The sequence below is a fragment of the Fundulus heteroclitus genome, unplaced genomic scaffold, assembly GCF_011125445.2.
Source record: "Fundulus heteroclitus isolate FHET01 unplaced genomic scaffold, MU-UCD_Fhet_4.1 scaffold_53, whole genome shotgun sequence".
Lineage (NCBI taxonomy): Eukaryota > Metazoa > Chordata > Actinopteri > Cyprinodontiformes > Fundulidae > Fundulus > Fundulus heteroclitus.
The window spans coordinates 2,011,579-2,035,837 of record NW_023396956.1 but is presented as its reverse complement, the minus strand read 5'-3'; the positions used below and the strand labels follow the sequence as shown (position 1 = coordinate 2,035,837).

The 24,259-nt window shown below is 39.0% G+C and overlaps 1 protein-coding gene and 2 long non-coding RNA genes across 9 annotated transcripts in view; 2 read left to right on the top strand and 1 right to left on the bottom strand.

The window, feature by feature from the left end:
* parp4 (poly (ADP-ribose) polymerase family, member 4) overlaps positions 1–17,933 on the top strand; it is a 45,835-nt gene extending 27,902 nt beyond the window's left edge. For 4 of the 7 annotated variants that reach the window (XM_036132620.1, XM_036132621.1, XM_036132618.1 and 1 more), the window contains 7 exons: positions 102–125; positions 8,156–8,215; positions 8,341–9,662; positions 9,764–9,830; positions 11,153–11,255; positions 14,594–14,726; positions 16,429–17,933. In XM_036132620.1, coding sequence (XP_035988513.1) covers positions 102–125; positions 8,156–8,215; positions 8,341–9,662; positions 9,764–9,830; positions 11,153–11,255; positions 14,594–14,726; positions 16,429–16,636 — 1,917 coding nt within the window. In that variant the 3' untranslated portion in view covers positions 16,637–17,933. Of the gene's footprint in view, positions 1–101; positions 126–577; positions 626–1,531; positions 1,704–8,155; positions 8,216–8,340; positions 9,663–9,763; positions 9,831–11,152; positions 11,256–14,593; positions 14,727–16,428 lie in introns of those variants that run through there. The other 3 variants (XM_036132624.1, XM_036132623.1, XM_036132622.1) reach the window with 2 other exon arrangements.
* Positions 53–7,795, bottom strand: LOC118561011. Its single transcript, XR_004929720.1, has 2 exons — positions 7,720–7,795; positions 53–133 (listed from the first exon to the last, which is right to left on the bottom strand). It is a non-coding gene; the product is annotated as an uncharacterized LOC118561011 (long non-coding RNA).
* Positions 17,934–22,895: 4,962 nt separating the features above from the next.
* Positions 22,896–24,019, top strand: LOC118561016. Its single transcript, XR_004929725.1, has 3 exons — positions 22,896–23,157; positions 23,646–23,739; positions 23,946–24,019. It is a non-coding gene; the product is annotated as an uncharacterized LOC118561016 (long non-coding RNA).
* The last annotated feature ends 240 nt before the right edge of the window (positions 24,020–24,259 follow it).

Genomic DNA, 24,259 nt, shown 5'->3' with positions numbered 1-24,259 from the left:
TTAGAGGCGCAATGATTGCAACCAATTAAACTTTAAATTACAACATGTGATCAGGAGATTATCTCTCTCTAATTAACTCTCTGCTTGTCTTTCTGTTGCAGAAATCTGAAGAGAGCGACGACGATGTACGAACCTTCTCACGCTGATCCAGTATTCGCATAGCTCAGAAGTTTTTAATTGGTCTGGCTTTCACTTTACAACATTTCAACTGGGTCTTATTTAGTCGCAATAGTTGATAAGAACCAGTACTTTTTTGTACCTGTATGCAGCCTACTTGAAACCCTTAATGTTCCTCCACCCATTAATAGAATGCATTTCTGGTGTAAAGCCCAGCCTGTTTACATAAATGGACCCAGATCTCCGTCCAGAGAGCAACGGAGAACCGTGAAATTACATCCAGTACAGCATTGATATTAGACTGGATGGATGCTAAATGAAGAGAAACTAAAACTGATGATTCTCACAAGTCACAGACATTACTTTTTAATTATTTAGAGTCCCTCAAAACCCCACAGAGAGAGCTGTGACTTTAAATGCATTGAACTGGAGCTGGAATATTTCTGTTTCTCTGTTACAGATGGGCTTTGGAGCCTTTGATGATGTGATGGATGCAACTATTGCAAAGGTAACAAGGACCAAGTTTCCATCACTGTTGGGTTGTTTTAGCTGCTTTTTTAGAGTTTATAACTTTAGACCCTTATTTCTCAGTCACTGCCAGGGAACATGCATAAATCATACCAACAGGGTATGCGACGTACTTCTACTCACAGGATACTAAAGGAAAACTCTGTATCTGGGCTACTTACTGGGTACCTACATGCAGATAATTATAATTACAGGGTACCTGTGGTGCTAGAAGAAGTGTATCTCAGCGTTTGGCATTTTAACGCAGCAATCATCTCAACAAATAAAACTTTAAACTGTACTATAGACAAAGACATCCTGGTTTTTCCGTGTTCACTGAAGCTAAAGCTGCCGATCGCTCAGATGCGACCGCAGCCTTGATTGATGTGAGTAAACGTCCTTATTGACACCGTCATAATAGCGACGGCAATCTTCTTCTTAGCCGCTGCAGTCTGAAGTACAAACATCATCATAAACAGATCGATTGGCTGGTTCTTACCTTGACGCCGCGTCCCTGTTTCAGTTTATGAAAGGGAAATTAATTTCTCCATGACTTTCTGATATGAGGCTCTTAGAGTTGCTGTAAGTCGGTTTATTTAATTAATGACGGTTGGTCTTTGGTCGTTGCAGAGGGTCAGGCTCGGTCCGACATTATTTAACCATTTATCCACAAAAAGGACCATCAAAACACTATCAGGATGGACGCTTAGTATCCATAACCTTATTTTATCCTGATCAAAGGGTTTTTGGTCGTTTTTTATAAGCATATAATGCGACTATGTACTGTTGTGGAATCACGGCATGAGGAAAAATCTGAGTTGTAAGCTAAGACTTTGAGGAGAGAGGAGCTCACAGTTATTGCACTCTTAATTGACCTTATGTGTCTGTTTTCTTCTGTTCTGCTCAGTCCTGCGATTTAATTGAATCCTCTTCCAGCAGTGAGGTATACATTACTTTTCACACAAATGTTGAGCAAGAGCTACAGCTAGAACAAAGGTTTCTGTGTTCGGCAATTTAAAAGATTTTTAGAAGATTATATCTCTAATTAACTCTCTGCTTGTCTTTCTGTTGCAGATGTCTGAAGAGAGCGTCGGTGATGTAAGAACCTCCTCACACAAATCCAGTATTTGTATAAAATGGCTCAGCATTTTAATTTAGTCTTATCTAGTCGTAATAGTTGATTAGAATCAGTACGTATTAGTACCTACATGATGCCTGAGTCAATATAAGCTTGTATGGCTGATCACATGAAGGTTGTTTTCTGCTCATTTTACGACCATTTCTACCAACATTTAAGCTGTTCCACGGTTCTAAATGAAGCTTCTGGGATGTCGCCGCCTTCCAAAATGATTGTTGTTGCAGATGTTGCCAGTTTGAACAACCGGGCAACCCTGACCCGTCTCTGGCACTTGAGCAAATGCGACGTCACTCGCGAACCGTCCTGTTACGCTTTAAGACTTAAACTCTCAAAACACCAGAGAGAGCTGCGACTTTAAATGACTCAGACTTAACTGGAGCTTTGGATATTTCTGTTTCTCTCTCACACATTCGCAGCTTTGCTTCTAACTATAAATGTTCCAGGTTAAAAAGGGCCCTTCCTTCATCAAAGGTGGGTTGTTTTTGTAGCGTCTTTATAGCATTTATCACTCTTATTTCTCAGTCACTTACATGACATCACAATCGCCTCGTTATTTACGGAAGGAGGGACGTACGCTGCTATCACGATGACTTGTTTTGTTTTTTTATCAAACATTTTCAATATAAACAGCCCACTATACTAACATTGTGAGATCACAGATGCAGTACAATTTCATGAAGTATATTAAATAGGGCTGGATGATAATTCAATAACAATATATATCGATTGGAAAAAAAGGGTCAATAAAAAGTTCGATAGAATAACAGTTTTTCTTCCTTTTTCATTCTAGCTGTAAACATAGGTTAATATTAGCCATTACATCCTCCCAACCAATCACAACGCAGACCCAGGAACCAGCCCAAGCCCCGCCCCCAAAACATTAATTCAAATAGAGGACCCTCTATTGTATTGTTGTACATGTAAGGAGATATATATATATATATATATATATATATATATATATATATATATATATATATATATATATATATATATATATATATATTCATATTAAATTTTATTTATATTTATATATATTCTCAGAGCTCGGCTGGGATTGTGACGTAATAATCGGGAGGTTTTTGAAACCCCTCGTTTTTAGACACCAACAAAACATTTATTTGTTGCCACAAATCAGCAGGACGTGTTTGTTTAGCACCTGGGCTGTTAGCAAATACTATTTTTTTTCTTTTTTTTTCTTTTTTTTAAATAATCACCTTTAAATTTAATTTTACATAGAATAAATTATGGTTAAAATACTGGAACTTGAATATTTCTGCTTCTCTGTTACAGGCGGACTATGAAGAACTTGATGATCTTGAGGTAAGAAGGACTAAGTGAATTTTCAGCTACTTCTTTATGCCATTATTTCTCAGTCACTTACAGGGTAAAGGAGCAGCAGCAGAATGTTCCTGCAGCCTGGACATATTTTTCTTAGGGTGGCCAGAAAGCAGGACTTTACAGTAAACTAAACCACTAGAAATAAAAGTATGAATTAGTCTCACTGTTGGCCCCCGACAGCAGAGAGTGCACTATGTTTATAAATGATAAAATCCTGATTTTACTGTATCTTTGATATGTCGCATAAAAGGAAGCTCTAAGTCAATAAGGACCTCCATGGTCCTGATTTTATTTAGGATTGAAAGAGGAGGTTTGTAATTTTTACAGCTTTTTCTCTGAAATTCAGGTCTGGAACCTTATGCATAAAAGAGTCTGCAGCTTTCATGCTTAAACTTGGTGACGGCAAGAACGTTTGAAACTTGCACTGCACAAAAAAATTCAATTAAATTTTATTTATACAGCACCAATTAACAACACACGTCATCTCAAGTCTCTTTCCAAAGTCAGATTCCATCAGATCCTCCAGGTTGGTGAGAAAGTTTCCTCTCTAAGGAAACCCAGCAGGTTGCATCAAGTCTCTCCAAGCAGCATTCACTCCTCCTGAAAGAGCGTAGAGCCACAGTGGACAGTCGTCTGCATTGTTGATGGCTTTGCAGCAATCCCTCATACTGAGCATGCATGAAGCGACAGTGGAGAGGAAAACTCCCCTTTAACAGGGAGGAGAACCTCCAGCAGAACCAGAACCAGGCTCAGTGTGAACGTTCATCTGCCTCCACCCACTGGGGCTTAGAGAAGACAGAGCAGAGACACAGAAAGCACAGAAGCTCACATTGACCCAGGAGTACTTTCTATGTTAGAGAAGACAGAGCAGAGACACAGGAAGCACAGAAGCTCACATTGACCCAGGAGTACTTTCTATGTTAGATGGTAATAGAGGATGATCTGCCTCCCCTGATGATGTCACAGCTAACAGAACGCCAGACCAGGTGTACCTTCTAAGAAGAGAAAAATGACAGAGAACAAAAAGTTAAAAGCTGAAATAACAACAAACAATGCAGATTGGAGAGCAGTAGGAGAACTCAGCAGAGAGAGAGAAATAGACCCTGATGTCCTCCAGCAGCCTAAGCCTATAGCAGCATAACTATAGAGGTAGCTCAGGATAACATGAGCCACTCTGACTAGAAGCTTTGTCACAAAGGAATATATACTTTGTGTAAGAGATTATATTGCATCTCCTTATGTCTATTACAAATTGATATTTTTGAGGGCAACAGTATTATTTTATCCCATGCTTCACGGTCTATTGTTGTTTTCAAAAGTATTGTCCACGATGTTCTCAACCCTGACAAATTATCCTCAGTGAGATGGTTTATAGTTATATAAAACCTGGAGATGGAGTGCAGACGTCTCTGAATGTCCAAAATTGTCTTTTCAAGTATATTAAAACCTGTTGGAAGATCGAGGCTACCCATGCTGGAGTGTACATAGTGTCTAACCTGGAGGTGCTTAAGAAAACCATTTCTGGGTAGATTGTATAGATTTTTTTTTTAGGTTCTCAGATTATTTAAATTTAGCGTTATTCCGAAGGTCGAAAACACTGAATTCCCAATTCCTCCCATTTCTTAAAAGATTGTTTACATCATCCTCCACTGTTAGATCTGGATTATTTACAAGTGATTTCAAACAACAAAGTGAATTCTCTATCCCAAAAAACTTCTTCAAACTGTTCCAAGATTTAATCACGTTTGTAATAATAAAGTTGACTCCCACCATCACTGGTAATTCTTGTCTTTCCAGTAGATTCACGAAAGAGGTTTACACAATGTCGCTTTGATCTCGTATGTCAGGTTCAGATACCTAAAACATTCATTAACAACACGAGGAGGAGAGACAACAGTGAGGTTAGTTTTCAAATCTTGCAAGGAGAGGAACGGAGGTGCTTCTCACAGGTCCGTTTGCTCTGAAGCAAGCTTCATCGCCTCCTCCCTTTTTATTTCTCAAAAGAATCCCTGGTTACATTTGTCAAGCTAAGGGGTAGGGATAAGCAAAACAACTCTGTGACCTTCGAGGTAATAACAAGCAGTTCACACAGTACAGGAACATATTTAGAAAAACACTTATCGTCACAACATATCTCTGCTTTCTGCAGGCCTTCTGCAACGATGAGAGAGAGAGATCAGTCATATGAAATACACTTTAATATCTAAAACCTTAAAACTTCTTAGTAGTAAAGAGTAAATATATATGATAAATGCAATGAACATAGTAAATAACATAAAATATGTAGAAATTTGTAAGAATAACCGGGAGGCTTTTTAAAACCCCTCATTTTTAGACACCAACAAAACATTTATTTGCTGCCACAAATCAGCAGGACATATTTGTTTAGCCCCTGGACTGTTTGTAGAACCAGTAGAGACCCGAAAACATGCAAAAACGCATTTTTAAAAAAAATAATCACCTTTAAATGTATTTTTACATAGAATAAATTAACAGACTGGCGACCTGTCCAGGGTGTACCCCGCCTCTCTTCCGGTGAACGCTGGAGATAGGCACCAGCAACCCCGCGACCCCATGAGGGAATAAGCGGTTTGGAAAATGGATGGATGGATGGATGGATGGATGGATAGAATAAATTATGGTTAAAATACTGGAACTTGAATATTTCTGCTTCTCTGTTACAGGCGGACTATGGATTAGATGGTGATATTCAGGTATCTACTATAATGAGACCTGGTCTTCCTGGTTTAAGTTAAAGTTAAAAGTTAACCTATAATGCTTCCTTTAAAACGTTTATAACAGGGCTATGGGCTTTATAAAACATGTTAATTACATTTCTGCACAAAGTCCTTCTGAGAGCTCGGCTGGGATTGTGACGTAATAATCGGGAGGTTTTTGAAACCCCTCATTTTTAGACACCAACAAAACATTTATTTAAGCTTGGACTGTTTGTAGAAGCAGTAGAGACCCAGAAACATGCAAAGAGTCATTAATGATCACCTTTAAATATATATTTACATAGAATAATGATGGATAAAATACTGGAAGTTGAATATTTCTGTTTCTCTGTTACAGATGGACTATGGAGAACCTGAAGATCTTCGGGTATTAAGGACCAAGTTTCTCTTACTGTTGATCTTTCAGCTACTTCTTGTAAACAGAGATCTGCCTCGACCCACTGAGATTGAAGCTAAAATAAGGGAAATATAATCTATAATCTTGTTGATTTTCATCAGAACTCTTGCTGCAGCATTTTGTGGACTTCCTGATAGTAACGAATTACAAAAGTCCAGCCTTGAAGTAACAAACGCACACAATATTTCTAATTTTGGCAATCCTCAGGAGGTTAAAACAGGAAACCTGTCTAATGTGGGATTTAAATGAACAAGAGAATTTTTCTACCATTTTAATCAGTTTATTTTGGTGTAAAACGGAACTATCGGGTTATTTTTGTAGTTCTTAATTATTCATGCAGGGTAAGCATTTCCTGAAATCCTGACTGCAATGTTTCAGATGCTGTTTGCACTTTATTTAATGGTTGACTGGCTCTTGGCTTTTTCCTCTCTGCCTTCCTGCGAATCGTTTTCAGGCTCTTTACTGCCTCAGTCACTTCCAGGGAACATGCATAAATCATACCAACAGGGTATGCGACGTACTTGTACTCACAGGATACTAAAGGAAAACTCTGTATCTGGGCTACTTACATGCAGATAATTATAATTACAGGGTACCGGTGGTGCTAGAAGAAGTGTATCTCGCGTTTGGCATTTTAAAGCAGCAATCATCTCAACAAATAAAACTTTAAACTGTACTATAGACAAAGACATCCTGGTTTTTCCGTGTTCACTGAAGCTAAAGCTGCCGATCGCTCAGATGCGACCGCAGCCTTGATTGATGTGAGTAAACGTCCTTATTGACACCGTCATAATAGTGACGGCAATCTTCTTCTTAGCCTCTGCAGTCTGAAGTACAAACATCATCATAAATAGATCGATTGGCTGGTTCTTACCTTGATGCCGCGTCCCTGTTTCAGTTTATGAAAGGGAAATTAATTTCTCCATGACTTTCTGATATGAGGCTCTTAGAGTTGCTGTAAGTCGGTTTATTTAATTAATGACGGTTGGTCTTTGGTCGTTGCAGAGGGTCAGGCTCGGTCCGACATTATTTAACCATTTATCCACAAAAAGGACCATCAAAACACTATCAGGATGGACGCTTAGTATATATAACCTTATTTTATCCTGATCAAAGGGTTTTTGGTCTTTTTTTATAAGCATATAATGCGACTATGTACTGTTGTGAAATCACGGCATGAGGAAAAATCTGAGTTGTAAGCCAAGAAATTTGAGACTTTGAGGAGAGAGGAGCTCACAGTTATTGAACTCTTAATTGACCTTATGTATCTGTTTTCCTCTGTTCTGCTCAGTTCTGCGGTTCATTTGGATCCTCTTTCAGCAGGAAGGTATACATTACTTTTCACACAAATGTTGAGCAAGAGCTACAGCTAGAACAAAGGTTTCTGTGTTCGGCAATTTAGAAGATTTTTAGAAGATTATATCTCTAATTCACGCTCTGCTTGTCTTTCTGTTGCAGGAATCTGAAGAGAGCGTACGAACACAAATCCAGTATTCGCATAGCTCAGAAGTTTTTAATTGGTCTGGCTTTCACTTTACAGCATTTCAACTGGGTCTTATTTAGTCGCAATAGTTGATAAGAACCAGTATTTTTTTGTACCTGTATGCAGCCTACTTGACACCCTTAATGTTCCTCCACCCATTAATAGAATGCATTTCTGGTGTAAAGCCCAGCCTGTTTACATAAATGGACCCAGATCTCCGTCCAGAGAGCAACGGAGAACCGTGAAATTACATCCAGTACAGCATTGATATTAGACTGGATGGATGCTAAATGAACAGGAACTAAAACTGATGATTCCCACAAGTCACAGACATTACTTTTTAATTATTTAGAGTCCCTCAAAACCCCACAGAGAGAGCTGTGACTTTAAATGCATTGAACTGGAGCTGGAATATTTCTGTTTCTCTGTTACAGATGGGCTTTGGAGCCTTTGATGATGTGATTGAAAGCTCTGCTGGTGCAACTATTGCAAAGGTAACAAGTTTCCATCACTGTTGGGTTGTTTTAGCTGCTCATTTTTCAATAGAAATGTTGTTTCTGCTCATCAACAGAGCTATAGAGATTAGATCTAATTTAACAAGCTGATTTCTCTGTTGCAGCCTACGAGCGTCACAACCCTTCGGTCCCCAGCGACTCGTTTTCAAGAACAACCACAATTCTCATCCTACATGTATTCCAGAGAATCAGAGACTTGGGGTTCCCTTCCCAAGCCTCCTAGTCTTCCACCCCCACAGCCCAGCGAGTCTGGTGTGGAAATGTCAGCTTCCATCCGGTCTGAGTGTGCAGACATGTCCTCTAGCGATGCACGTATGGCCCCCGCTACGTTTGAACGGTTAGCTCTTGGTAAACTCATGGCCCCCACTACGTTTGGTGCTGCACAGAGAGGACCCCAGGGTTCTCCACCCGTTGCTGTCGCCGCCACCGCCGCAAGTTTCCGCCCAAAGCCGTCAGCTCTTCGTTCTGCCCAGTCAGCATCGTTTGTATTTGGTTCTCCACCCGTTGCCCCCCCCCGTTTCAGTGTAGCACAAACAGCTGGTTTGTTTGGCCGTGTAGAATCACCTATAATGGGTTCTGCACTCCACTTTGGTTCTGCGCTCCCACCTGTTTGTTCTACCCGTCCACCATCAGCTAGGTATGAGGATTCAATAGCAGCTCTTGTTTCTGCGAGAGCAGAACCAATTCCTCGTGTAATGGGACGTAGAGACTCAGGTTCTGCAGATGATGTTCCAAGTACGCTATGTTCAGACATCTGCATGGACGAACCAATGGACTCACGCCCCAAAAGTCTTGCACGAAATGCTAAACATTTCATCTGTGCAGCTCCTGCACCAGAGTCTTCTTCCCCTGAGCGTTCTTCAGATCCACTGCCACCCCCACCTCCCCCTGTCAAACACGCCCAGGAGATCTCGAATTTTCCAGAACCAGCAAGTCAAATAGAAAAAATGAAGCGGCTTTCAAGGTTACTAGCATCCAGGCACCTTCAAAGGCCAGACGGTTCTCCTTTAAAAATGAGTAGTTCATTACCGTCAACTCGTCCTGCTGAGCCCATGGGCATTCTTCCAGCTGAAAGGTTTTCTGCTCGTTCATTCTGGGAGGAGGCAGCTCCTCCTCCTCCTCCTCCTCCTCCTCCCGTCAAACAAGCCCAGGAGATCTCGAATTTTCCAGAAACAGCTAACCTTACTCTAAGTCAAATTCAACAAGGTAAGCCGCTTTCGAAGTTAAAAGCATCCAAGCGCCTTCCGAGAATTCAGTCAACTCGTCGTGCTGAGCCCTCTCGCATTCGTCCAGCTGAAAGGTTTTCTGCTCGTTCATTCCGGGAGAAGGTATTTCCTATTGTTTCTACTGTCTCCTTACGCATACTTAAGAAGGCTTCAGTCATGGATCCATGTCCTGATACTGAGGGTGTACAGCTGCACCGTAGGTGAGTTCTGAAACACAGGAGCCGTTCCATCTCGATGAGGACCGAGCTGATATTTTCCATCTCATCACCAGAAATTGAGTCTTTTCTGCTTCGTGCTGCAGGTCCAGAGATCCAGACCCAGAAGAACTGAGACAGAAGTGGTCACGCATCTTCCTGCTGCAGCACGCGGTAATGCAATTACCCCCCCCCCCCCTGCATGGCTTAGATAACATGCAAAATTGATGAATGCAAAATGATTGAATTTGCATGTTATCTAAGCCATTACAGGCCTTTGTTAGGCAGTAGTATAAAGCTTGGTACTCCACATTACTCCAGACTTTTTGAATTGAGAAAGCTTCCGGGAGAGGAAGCGAAACGTCTTCAACTACGGAAAACAAGTCCAGTTGCTTTGTTTTTTACTTTTTTTGGATTGCCCCAGAGGAGAAACCTTTTTCTACGTCGTCAAGAAAAATCTCTATCCTCATGCACTTTACATTTTATCGTGGAATAAAAACCTCACCAGGTCTTATAAACGTAACCTCAGGTCAACAACGACGCAGATTTCCCTTTGTCAGTATTCATTAAAAGATAAAATGTTGAATTTCTAAAGGGAAAATAGTGAGTTTTGTTAATCCATCTTATAACCCGACTAAGTTTATAAAACGCCTTTTGCAGCAATAACTCAGGAGTCGTTTCCTGACGTCAGTCACCCAGTTTGTAGTGAAAAGATCTGGATCCACTTTTGTTCCCAACGGCACTTTAATTCATTGAGGTTTGCAGATCTTTGTTTTTGCTCAGGCATCTTAAGGTCCTCCTAAGCCATTCCAGTCAGCCTGAAGTCTGGACTTTAACCGAACCACAGACACATTCCCATCCTTGCTGGTGTGTTTGGGCTCATTCTCATGTTGGTGACCCGCTTCCTGCAGCCTTCAGCGGTCGGATAGACGGACTGGCATCAATAAATCAGTCCATATCTGACTCTGGAAGGCACTCGGGTCCTGTGGCTGTGAAACAAACCCACATCACCAGCCCTCCACCACCGTGCTGGACAGTAACTGAGCTGTTTTCTCCAAACCTCGGTCTGATTCATACGGCCACTCGTTGTCATTGTTCCAGAAGTCTTAACCTGCCGTACGGCCTTTAAAGACGAGAAGTTTCTTCAAACTTTCCAGACAGACCTTACTGGCTCTGACCTTATTGATGTCTGCCCTGCTAACCGAGGAGCCTTTTCAGCCTTTCCTCCTTTCTCTGAGAAACCCAAACTCTGTCCTTGGATGCTGTGAATACTGATGGCCGTTATAGGATGGGTGTGGCCTTATTATCCTCTGATTGGTGGGTACGGCATCACGTTAGCACACACCTGAAGCCTCCAGTGCCGTCAAACCTGCTGGTATAGAGGAGGTCTCCTCCGGGATGGTTGACCCGTTTTCTGTGGTTTCAGCGATCTAACTTAGTCTAAGCTGCATTAATCGTCTCCATGGTGAGGTTTGTGACGTGTCTGTGTGCTGCAGGACGGATTCTGGGAGTTGACGGTTGAGCTGGGGGAGCTGATCAATCTCAACGTAGACGCGTTCGCCAACGTGTTCCTGAAGAACAGAGGCATCCATTCCCTGGGTGAGTGGTCGCCGTTTTCCCTTTAAACACTGAGATGGAACCACTGAGCTATATAATACACTGGAGTGCTGATTTTGCCGAAAAACTGAAGTCACTGGCCGCCATCTTGCTCCTCCCTACTCTCACAGAATCCCACAGGATTTGGTTGCAACAACAAGCAGTTTTCTGGCTGAGTGAAAACATTTCACAGGTAATTCTACAGTCAGTGGATGTACTAACACTATCAACTACTAGGAAATTAGGTGCTGAAATATTTTACATGTTATTCATATTAAATATATCTATGTATATATAAGTATGTGTATATGTGTATATATATGTATACACATATGTAAATATATGTTTTTGTATATTGTTATTTATATATTTATAAATGTTAAACATATATATTTAAATGAATAAAATGCAAAATATTTCAGCACATGACTTTCTCAGTACTTGATATTTTTAGAACATAACATAAAAGTATATGGCATTTGACATTTTAAAAGTCTTAAGTCCCCCCTGAACATGAGAAAATCTTCGTTATTCGATGCTGTAGCGCACATATTCCCTAGTTACTGGGGGGAAATAGGGAGTACCAATATGGCGGCTGGTGGCTTCAAAGCGACTCGTTCAAACAGACGGTGATTAGCACTCCAGTGGATTATATAGCTCGGTGGATGGAACCAACGCCACGGCTATTCTGCGTCTAAAACCGTCTCCCTTTGAAATATGTCGGCTCTGTCCAGCCTCTCCTCGGTCGCCTCGTTGACGTCAGGGGAAGGCTGCGAACTTCTTTAATATTAATGATAAAACCACTGAGGTTATTCTTTTTAAATCCAGTGGATCCAGCTGTAACCCAGCATCACTAATTAAGGTGTAAAAATGGACCCAAGCCTAAAACTTGACTCGCATGTCGACGCTGAGGGAAAGTCTACCGTCAGAAGATGAAGACGCTCCGTCTGAACGGCCTCTAGCGACGCTGATCCGTGATTTTTAGTTTGGTTTATTTAACGATCCCTAATTTAACGAAGGCTACGTTCACACTGCACATCTTGATGCTCAATTCTGATTATTTTTTTTGCTGAAATCAGATTTTTTTCTGGGGGTAGTTGTTCACTGCAAAAAGGGAACTAAAAATAGGTAAAATCCTCTTGAAATTAGTGTAATTTTCATTGATTTGAGCTGGTAAATCTGACTATTTGCCAATGGAATAAGATTTTTACACTTAAAATGAGAACAATTCATATCCATCATCTTATTTCAAGTGCAGGATGTCTAATTATCTTATTTTAGGGGTAGAAATTCTCATTCCATTGGCAAATAGTCTTATTTAGCTGCTCAAATTAAGGAAAAATATACATATATTAAGAAAATTTTACTTATTTTTAGTGCCCTTTTTTTGCAGTGTACTGTTAAATCCATCCATCATCATATTCTGTCTGAACAGTTCAAAACCGCCAAGCGAAACGCCGGCGCGGATAACAAGAAAACGTCACAGAGCAGCACGCTGTTTATGAAGTAATGGTGAATATAATTGTTTATAGAAGTGTTCAATAAAGTTTTGTTTAAAAGAAAACCCTCAAAGAATAAACGCGGATACCGACAGGCATCTCTTCTTGTTATTATTAGAAAGCTGTTAATATTAAGACCACAAAAACAGACTAAATAAGGTTAGAAGAAAGCAGCGCAGCTATTAACGGCCTGCTATGGAGCGCCAGCTGCTGCTGTGCAGTGAGAGACAGGAGAGGGACGTGAAAGACGGATTAAATGTGACATGACGGTTCAGACTGCGGAATAGCACATGGAAGTGGCCCAGATTGGATTTGTCGTGAAAAAGACGGATACAGTGTTTAACGTAGCCCAGTAGTCCTATCATAGCAGAGACTGTTCTTTCTTTAGGCCACACAATAAGGATTACAATAAAATCCCAGCATTGCTAGCAGGTATAATCCCAGCATAACAACAAGGTGACTTCTACCACCTTGAGGCAAAACTGAGACTCGCCTATTATTTTGGGGGTAACTTCGGAAGTGAACTTTGATTTAGAATTGTCTTCCTGTTTATTGATTAGAATTTTAACCTAATTTAAAGCGTAGCAACCGGAGCTGCTACTGCTCTCAAAATGCTCTCCACCTTGGAAACGTGAGGCCGACGTTAAGAACCGTTTTATCCAATTAGATAAAAACCTATTGGTCATAATACCGCTACTCATCAGTTCATTTAGGTTTTTACCATTACTACTACATTGCTCAAATTCAGATTGGTAATATTGTTGTTTACTTTGGTTATTTAACTTTATTTCTGAGCGTATGATAAATTTGCCGCTCACAACAGCAACTTTCCTTTCATTCCTGTCTTTAATACGGTCTCTTAAGTTATCACCCAACCAAGCAGACCTTTCAGATCTCTGATAGTCTTCCATTTGGAGCAGGTTTATCGCACACAGCTGAAAATAGGGTTTAATGCTAGCTCTGCGTGTGTAACCTGCAGTACGAAATCTCACTTTACATTTGCCACATCCTTCATAAGACTAACTTGACTCAGCGGAGCATCACATGTCCATCTGGGATCGCTCCATTGGAAATGTATTTCAGTAGGAGGGGCTTATCAAAAATCCTTGCATGTGATTGGATAGACCACTTCGTCATCTTTACTGATGCACTACAAGCTCTTGCCAAACCCGGTCCGGAGAATGACAAAAGTATCGTTTCCACTGAGAAAAGCCTTCAGAGCCGTTCTCTGGAGTTCTTTTAAAGAATTAATATTCAGTAGATTTGGACACCTCTGATGAAACGGCCTCCTCGCTGCGAGGCGCCATTGTTGTCTTAATCGCTTCTCTGATGCGTTACATCTACAAAGATCCTTTTTTCAGCCCAGTTTGAGCAGACGTGATCGATACATGTAGAAGTTTCAATTAATATTAGTTCTAGTTGGTAAATTTATTACCCGAGAAAGATTACATGTAGAAGCTGTATGACTACATTTTCTTTAAATGGTAAATATTAGAAAAACCTGTGTTCATATCTGCAAGACTGTATAATTCATTGTTTGTATCAGTCGCTCTTTGATTCATTTCGATTAAATAGTTAAAGTAATTGTTTGTTTTTAGTGGTTATCATCACAGAGAATGCATTGATGGCCGTTCAACCATCCATTAAAATTAGACCAAAATTAGTTTAACAATAAGGACTTTTTCCCCCCATAATATTTGTAATAAACTCCTGGCTTTTTTTATATATATATTGAGAGATAAAATAAACCTTTTAGTGGTTTTAAATGTCCCAGAGGGCTGTCTGGGTGGTTTTTTTTCTGCAGCGTTGTGACTGAACGGTGTGTGGATGTCTCTGTGAAAGGTGCAAAGGCCCACGCTGACATCCTGAAGCTGGTGGCGACGCTGCTGGTGCTGCAGCTGATGAGGGTGGAGAAGCTGGAAGAAGGAAAACTGCTGCAGAGTCTGTTCCGCCTGACGGAGCCGTCACAGTCCAGGTCTGAACCACCGCCACAGAATGCAGGAGACATTTTTAAGTAATAAAAACGACCTTTACAGTAATTAATCTGAGCCGTTCCAGTAGTTCACGGTCTGTGTGAATGAAGGCGGTTTAGATATTGGTGGAAACACAGTTACACGACAGAATTTAAAATGCTACTGCAGCCCCGCTGGGTCCTCTGTAAACAGCATATAATCTAGTAATAGTAATAATAATAATAGTAATATCATCTTTGTTGTCATTGAAACATACATTACAATGAAATTTGTTCTCTGCTTTTAACCCATCACCCTTGGGGAGCAGTGGGCTGCCATGTGCGGCGCCTGGGGAGCAATCTGGGGTTAAGGGTCTTGCTCAGGGACCCAGAGTGCAGGCACTGGGGATCGAACCGGGTACTTGCATCCTTCGCTGAGTGCAAGCGTGCTGCTCTAACCACTAGGCTATGGAGTGAGGATTGTCTTAAAAAGATTTGAATAAATATAAAACGATATATATACATATACACACATTTATAAATATCCAAGTACAAAATACAAATATAAAAATGTGACATACAAATAAATAAACAAATTTATATAAATAAACGTGTCTTTGTAAATATATTTTCGAGATTTGAAAATAAATATGCTTGACTTTGTATGTGGAATCTGCATTTGTGAATCTCCTTTTTGCATTTATGTCGATGACGTAATTTTGAGACATTCCTACTGCACGCCGTATTATTTATCCACAAATAAATACCACTAGATTTGAATGCGAAGACACCCTCCACTGAACAACCAGCAGATGGCAGTGCTGTGCAGCCACAGCTAGTCTGGCAGAGCCGAGATAAAGGCAACACCTGCTAACATCTGTATACTGACCAAGTAAACTCATGTCTCTCTGAAGAAAAAATCCACTATAACACACACAAGTAACAAATAACACTACTTATCCATCCAGGTAATCCACCGGTCGCTTCCATGTTGATCTTATAGTTGCGATTGAGGCCAGAACCGGATACCAATGACTGTACAGCCAGAGCCTAGCTATCGTTGCACAGCACTGCCATCTGCTGATTGTTCAGTGGAGGGTGTCTTCGCATTCAAATCTAGTATTTATTTGTGGATAAATAATACGGCATGCAGTAGGAATGTCTCAAAATTACGTCATCGACATAAAAGGAAAAAGGAGATTCACAAATGCAGATTCCACATACAAAGTCAAGCATATTTATTTTCAAATCTCGAAAATATATTTACAAAGACACGTTTATTTGTATAAATTTGTTTATTTATTTGTATGTCACATTTTTATATTTGTATTTTGTACTTGGATATTTATAAATGTATGTATTTGTATATATATCCTTTTTAGATTTATTCAAATCTTTTTAAGACAATCCTCACTCCATACTCGGCCACCACTCTGACCCAATCTGTGTAATCTGATTGAATGTGACTGTGGAAAGTGCCTTGAGACGACATGTTTCATGATTTGGCGCTATGTAAATACAATTTAATTGAATCAGGAGCCAAATCAGGCCACCATGTGAGGAAGAAGAACCTTTGAGCAACTTTGGGCCAATCTGTTCATCAAAGAACCGTTAAAGGAGCCCCAACCATTTCCCCTGATCTTTGATTTTAATAGCAGGCCTCCAGTGTGGTCGTCTGCCGCGTGGTCAGTTGTCCTGAATCATTGACCTGCTGTCCCTCCTCCAGGTCCGAGCGCTGGCAGCGGGTGAAGAAGGCGGTGGACTGGGTGTGCTGGGCCGACCGGCAGTACCCGTGCATCTGCAGCCGGCTGGAGTTCGGTTGGAGCTGGGAATCCTCCACCCGCCAGCTGCTGGGCTTCGAACGCCTCCCTCCGTCCTCGCCTCTCGTCAGTCTGGACCTGCAGAAGACCGCGGCGCCGCTGCTGGTCCACTGAGGCGGTTTCTTTTAAAAAGGGGGAAATTCACGTGTTTCAGAAGCTGCTTTTAATCACAGTTAGCTGTACCGATAAAAATCACACACACAGATGGTGTCGGGGAAAATATCACGCAGAAATGCAGTCAGACCAAAATGTTAACAATCAGAAACCGGAGAAAATGATTAACGCCACAAAGTTCCTTCAGAAAGCCAAGCTGTGGCGCTGCACTTCTCTGATAAACGAACACGAATAGTTCATAATTATGTTTGTTGGGCCGATTTTCATTGTTTATGGAATTCATGTTTGGGTTTCCTGTTGATGAAGTTTCTGAATGAAATTAGCCGGTATTTAAATTCATAATTAGTTTTTTTTTTTTTTTTTGCTGTTTGTTTGTGACACAGGGAGAAGCGTCCCGTTAGAAACCTGAAACATGGCGGTTTGGAGAAATGTTTGGTGTTTTTTGCTATGGTGAATTTTTAAAGTTAAGTTACCTCCTGCTGTTTTAACTCGCCTTGCTTTACATATAAAATGCTTTTTGCTGGTCATGGTAACAAAGATATAAAGGTAGAAATAATCCGGACATATTTGTGGCAACAGTCAACTTGAAGCAACAATATTATTCATTATCTGTGATATAAACCTTAACAGAGGCCTTTTAAACACTTTTAGGCACGTAAAGAAAGTCCTCCAACGGATCCTACTAAGGTGGTTTATTTTTATACGCATTTGTCTTTGATTATTTTTTATAAAAGTGAAATATTAAACACATCTAATTATGGGTTAATGAATCTGATTAAAATTCAGAGGAAATGGAACATACACGACTTTCTGGTCCTGTTTTGGTTTTTAAATGTTTCATGATGGGAATCTGTTGTAGAAACTTTATAACTTTTTTGATGAATTAACTTGTGCTCATAATTTTTTATTTTTTTTAATCAACTTTATCTTTGTTATATGTGCTTTTTTCTATCCATGGCAAATAAGGAATAAAATACAAATTGTTATCCATTGTGGCACTTAATCAATCTTTTAAGTCTGTAGATTGTACTCAAAAAGAAATAAAATAATTTACTAGACAATCATGTTTATTATTTAACACATTACAAGTGTCCTACTGTAATAAAAGTTACACTGTTATTCATACAAGGCAACATTTTATCCTAGAAAACTTGACTGTCATGGTGAAAATATCACACTATGCTTGTATGACAAGATTGAAAAAGGTTATAAATGTCATGTTGAAAAATCTCACTCTATTCTGTTTCATGGTAAGAAGTCATGCTACCCTGTCATCATATAATAAACCTAAAGTACATTATAGTATGTCATTTCATGGTAAAATACCTTTATATTTTTAATCTACGACGGTGCAAAATATATCATGCTACGCATCAGAATAATTCCTATTGGTGGAACCATAGACATTATATACCTTGTAAAGTGCCTTGAGATGACATGTTTCATGAATTGGTGCTATATAAATAAATTGAATTTAATTGAATATACGTAGACGCCTCGTAGGGCGGGTTCTGCCTATGCTGCGATGCGTCAGAGCGTCCGCCATGTTGAGTGTGGCAAATCTACAGTTAGACTCAGACACTTAAACAGTATCAGAGGGACTTTAATCTCAGAATATACTTTATATTCATAATAGTTTTATTTTTGTAATATTACAAGTTTACTTTCGTATCCCTTGGGCTTCATTCTCCTGACTTTATTCTAGTAAAGAATAAAAATAATTAAAACATTCTAACCTGGCCCTATTATTCCTGGACTAAAATACAACCCCTGGCAAAAAATTATGGAATCTCCGGCCTCGGAGATTCCATAATTTCATCACTCCTTTTTAGATGCAGACTAACAAGCAGGTCCAATTTGAGGCAATTGTTAGTTTTGGGGATGGAAAGTGATTCCATATTTTTTTCCTCAGAATGGAGTGATTCCATATTTTTTTTCCCCTCTGCTTGGTCTAAAAAAGTAACCGTTACTGACTACCACATTTTTTTTTATTATTTCTTTTAGTATTTCTTAAAGCCAGACAGTTTACATTTGAAATGACTTTAGTTTTGTGTCATGTTTGTGATCTGGGTTTTTTTTTCTACAAAATTAAACAACTGAATGAATATCATTCATGTATGGTCAATATATGGAGGGACAGACTATTGTTGTATAACAAGACCCTTCGCAGAGTTAGAGTAGCATATTTTTCATCATTAATTGAAGAGAATAAAAATAATCCTAGATTTCTCTTTAGTACAGTTGCCAAACTTACCCAGAGCCACAGCTCTGTTGATCCATCCATTCCCTTAGCTCTTAGTAGTAATGATTTTATGGGATTCTTCATAAATAAAATTGATGCCATTAAAAATAAAATAATTGGCATCCTCCCAAACATGATTACCTCATCCTCAGTATGTGAGGCAGCATTGGAGGAATCTTTAGAATCTGCGCAGTGTTTGAACTGTTTAGAAGCAGTAGAGCTTTCTGAGCTATCTAAAATTTTAGCTTCATCTAAACCTTCTACCTGTATGTTAGACCCAATCCCAACCAAGTTGTTTAAGGACATATTCCCTTTGATCAGTGGCACTATTTTAGACATGATTAATCTATCCTTAGTAAATGGATATGTACCACAGGTTTTGAAAGTAGCTGTTATTAAACCTTTACTTAAGAAACCTTCTCTTGATCAAGATGAGTTAGTAAATTACAGACCTATATCTAATCTTCTTTTCTTATCTAAAATTCTTGAGAAAGTAGTTGCTAATCAACTATGTGAACATTTACAAAGTAATGACCTACTTGAGGAGTTTCAGTCAGGCTTCAGAGCTCATCATAGCACTGAAACAGCTCTGGTGAAGGTCACTAATGATATTCTCATGGCCTCAGATAATGGACTTGTGTCTATACTTGTCCTGTTAGATCTCAGTGCTGCGTTTGATACAGTTGATCACAATATTCTCCTACAAAGACTTGAACATACTGTAGGGATTAAGGGGAAAGCATTAGGCTGGTTTAAATCGTATCTGTCAGACAGATTCCAATTTGTTCATGTTAATAATAAATCTTCCTCAAACTCTAGGGTCACCTGTGGAGTACCACAGGGTTCAGTCCTTGGACCAATTCTATTTACTATATATATGCTTCCGATAGGCAAAATTATCAGACAGCATGGGATTAATTTCCACTGTTATGCTGATGATACTCAGCTATATTTATCCATAAATCCTGATGAATCCAATCAATTACTTCGACTGCAGTCATGTCTTGATGACATCAAAAGCTGGATGACTTTAAATTTCCTGCATCTAAATTCTGACAAGACCGAAGTTTTAATCTTTGGGCCAGAGTCCTCAAAAAATAAACTTCTTAACCAATCACTTAATCTGGGTGGCATTAACCTGGCCTCTGGTAATAAAGTAAAAAATCTTGGTGTTATTTTTGACCAAGACATGTCATTTAAATCCCATATTAAACAGGTTTCCAGAGTTTCCTTTTTTCACCTCCGGAATATTGCCAAAATTAGAAACATTCTGTCCAGGAGTGATGCTGAAAAACTGGTCCATGCATTTGTTACTTCAAGGCTGGACTATTGTAATTCTTTACTATCAGGAAGTCCACAAAATGCAGTTCAAAGCCTTCAGCTGATCCAAAATGCTGCAGCAAGAGTTCTGATGAAAATCAACAAGAGGGATCATATTTCTCCAATTTTAGCTTCCCTTCATTGGCTTCCTGTTAAATCAAGAATAGAATTTAAAATTCTTCTTCTAACGTATAAAGCCCTTAATAATCAAGCTCCATCATATATCAGAGCTCTGATTACCCCGTATGTTCCTAACAGAGCACTTCGCTCTCAGACTGCAGGTCTGCTGGTGGTTCCTAGAGTCTCTAAAAGTAGAATGGGAGGCAGATCCTTTAGCTATCAGGCTCCTCTCCTGTGGAACCAACTCCCAGTTTTGGTCCGTGAGGCAGACACCCTGTCTACTTTTAAGACTAGGCTTAAAACTTTTCTTTTGACAAAAATTATAACTAGTGACTCATGTTACTCTCAGCTACCTTTATAGTTTTACTGCTATAGGCTTAGGTTACTGGAGTATATCAGGATCTAATTTTCTCACTATATTGAGTTCTACTGTTCTTCAATTATGCATTATGTGTTGTCATTTCTGCTTTAACTTTCTGTTCTCTCTCTTTTCTCTTCATAGTAGGTACACCTGGTCTGGCGTTCTGTTAACTGTGACATCATCCAGAGAAGACGGCTCACCTGCTACTACCATCTAATGTAGAACAGATTACTAGATCAATGTGTGCTTCTGTGCTTTTTTGTTTCTCTTGTTGTGTCTCTGTTCTGTCTTCTGTAACCCCAGTCGGTCGAGGCAGATGACCGTTCATACTGAGCCCGGTTCTGCCGGAGGTTTTTTTTCCCGTTAATGGGTGGTTTTTCTTCCCACTGTCGCTTCATGCTTGCTCAGTATGAGGGATTGCAGCAAAGCCATGTACAGTGCAGATGACTCTTCCTGTGGCTCTACGGTTCCCCAGGAGTGAATGCTGCTTGTCGGGACTTTGATGCAATCAACTGGTTTCCTTATATAGGAAATTTTTGACCAATCTGTATAATCTGACCCAATCTGTATAATATGATTGAACTTGACTTTGTAAAGTGCCTTGAGATGACATGTTTCATGATTTGGCGCTATATAAATAAAATTGAATTGAATTGAATATCCTCCAAGGCCAGTGATTCCATAATTTTTGCCACGGGTTGTAATTCTGCAAACTGTAACTATTCTAGGAAATATTCCCCCTTAATTCTCATAATATGATGTTTTTCATAATATTACCACTTTTGTCTTTTTTTTTTCATTTTCTCATATTAGTAATTTTATCTCTTTAATACTCCCCCAACAAGTGTGTTCCTAATCTGTGTCTATACCAGATCTTAAAAGGCATATATATATATATATATATATATATATATATATATATATATATATATATATATATATATATATATATATATATATATATTCTACAGTCAGTGGATGTACTAACACTATCAACTACTAGGAAATTAGGTGCTGAAATATTTTACGTTAGTCATATTGAGTATATATAAATATGTGTATATGTATATATGTGTACATGTACGTAAATATATGTTTTTATATATTGTTATTTATATATATATATATATATATATATATATATATATATATATATATATATATATATATATATATATATAAATAACATGCAAAATATTTCAGCGCATGACTTTCTCAGCACTTGATATTTTTAGAACATAACATAAAGTATATGGCATTTGACATTTTAAAAGTTTTAAGCCCCCCTGAACATGAGAAAATCCTTGTTATTCGATGCTGTAGCGCACATATTCCTTAGTTACTGGGGGGAAATAGGGAGTACCAATATGGCGGCTGGTGGCTTCAAAGCGACTCGTTCTAACAGCGGCTATTAGCGCTCCAGTGTATAATAGAGATCAGTGTGGCCACCTTGCTTTCAATAGTAAATACTAACACAATGAGTTGACGTTTTTTTTGTGAGAGACTTCCGGTCGGTCACTTCCTGTCACTGGCTAGCTAGCTAGCTAGCTGAAAAGCAGCTAATGCAACAAGACTTCGTACCAAATTACTCCTCATTGTGAGATTGAGGAAGATCAGGATCGTTTGTACAGTTAGAGGATGTCATAGTAACTGGTGTAAAAAGGTTTACGTAGAGCAGGAGTGTTTTAATCATCGATCGTGTAGTACACGGAAAACTTAGTTTAGTAGCAACATTGACAGTAACTAAGGTCAAAGCGACTATATACGACTATATAGAGAGATTCCACATCATGGAGATGGACTTTGATGAGTAACATCTGGAGATCTTCATCTGTCGTCTGTAAGTGAAAGTAGTCACTTGGAAAAACAAAAATATTTTTTTTTTAGTATCTCTAAAAATTCTTGTTATCTGGGTCATTGCAACAGCAAGCCTGTAGTAGTTATTCAGGTTTAACAGTGACTCTGACCAAAATATATATTTCCATATTCACCAGCAGACCTGAATAATAATAAATATGACATAAAGCTGTAAAAAAAATATATATATATATCACTTAACTGAAGCCGATATGTGTAATAAACAAAAAGTAAAATAGGTTGATACGCGTCAGACACATTGCTTTTATTTTGAAAAGGAGTCTCGGGCGTTACTACAGTAAAGCTGTGTCTCAATTCGGCGGCTGCGTCCTTCGAAGGACGCATTTTAAGGCCGGTGACGTCACAACGATGCGCGGAGGCTGTCCCATTTGGCAAAAATTCTGAGGATGCTTAAAATGCAGCCTTCAAATGCGTCCTCCTTTTCCCCGAATTCTGAGGATGCACCGCGACCATCCTTACTGGCCTTGCCTGCCATAAGATTTCCCAAGGTGCTTTGCTCGCTTTTTTTTTTAGTAGTTTAAGAAGAAGAAAGAAGGTGGATTTTCATCAAGACTAATGGAAAGCAGCAGCAGCGCTGGCAGTAGTGCTGAGTACAGCTATGTAAGTAGTTTGTTTTTATTTTTTTAACTGAACATTATTAAAATACATGACGGTAACGGAGCCACCGGAATTTGTAGGACCAGCTATAGCTAAAGCTTAGAGCTAATCTGTTGATACGAGACTTTTAGCAACATTAAAAGACTGAATAAAAATGTCACAATTTTTTATTTTAACCTACATCTTATTGTAACTGTGCTGATAGCCGTGTCCCTCACAAATCCGATCAATTTATTCTCATACAGTTTATTACAAGTGATTAGAACTGTCAAAGCTTAATGCAGCTGAAGAAATAACATCAGTCCAGCTGTGCTGGGCTGTCAATACTGCAAACGTTTTGTTTGAATACTCAATAACGTATAGTTAATTTACAGTACAGTATAGGTTTAAAGTATAATTCACTTGAAGAACAGTACCGGCATAATTATACAGAACAGTCATTTTTCCTGTTGACATAACAGAAATATGCTTTACATGTCGTTTTGTTCTAGGGAGCAGGGAGCATACAGAGGAGTTGATAAAACTCTGTGGGCAAAATGACCACCTCTTTACCGGGGCCAAGAACACTGCCGCAGTCGGATGGAGGTAAGAGTTGAGGCATAATTCCATATAAATGTTGCATTTATATGTAAAAGTCACACAAGTTCAAAGAAGTCCTGTTCAAACACCAACGTACAAATATAATCTTTTGATCACATCAAATGATGCCCAGATGTTACTTTTTTTTTAATCTTATAGTTGTAATAGTAGGGATCCTTGTGTGTTTATCTCTTCTCGTTTCTCTTGTTTAGAACAATCCTGCAAAAAACGGGTCTGGAGGGTGAAGTTGAGCCACAACAGGCCAAAAAAAAGTGGGACAACTTGGGAAAAAAATAGAAAGAATGTTCAGGTTTGGCTAATGTAATGAAATACACACACACACACATATATATATATATATATATATATATATATATATATATATATATATATATATATATATATATATATATATATATATATATATATATATATATATATATAAACACTCCTTTTTTCTAGCTTCAAAGAAACACTACAGAAAATTGCATCTGTTGACACAAATTGTTTTCCTCTACTTTAGGAA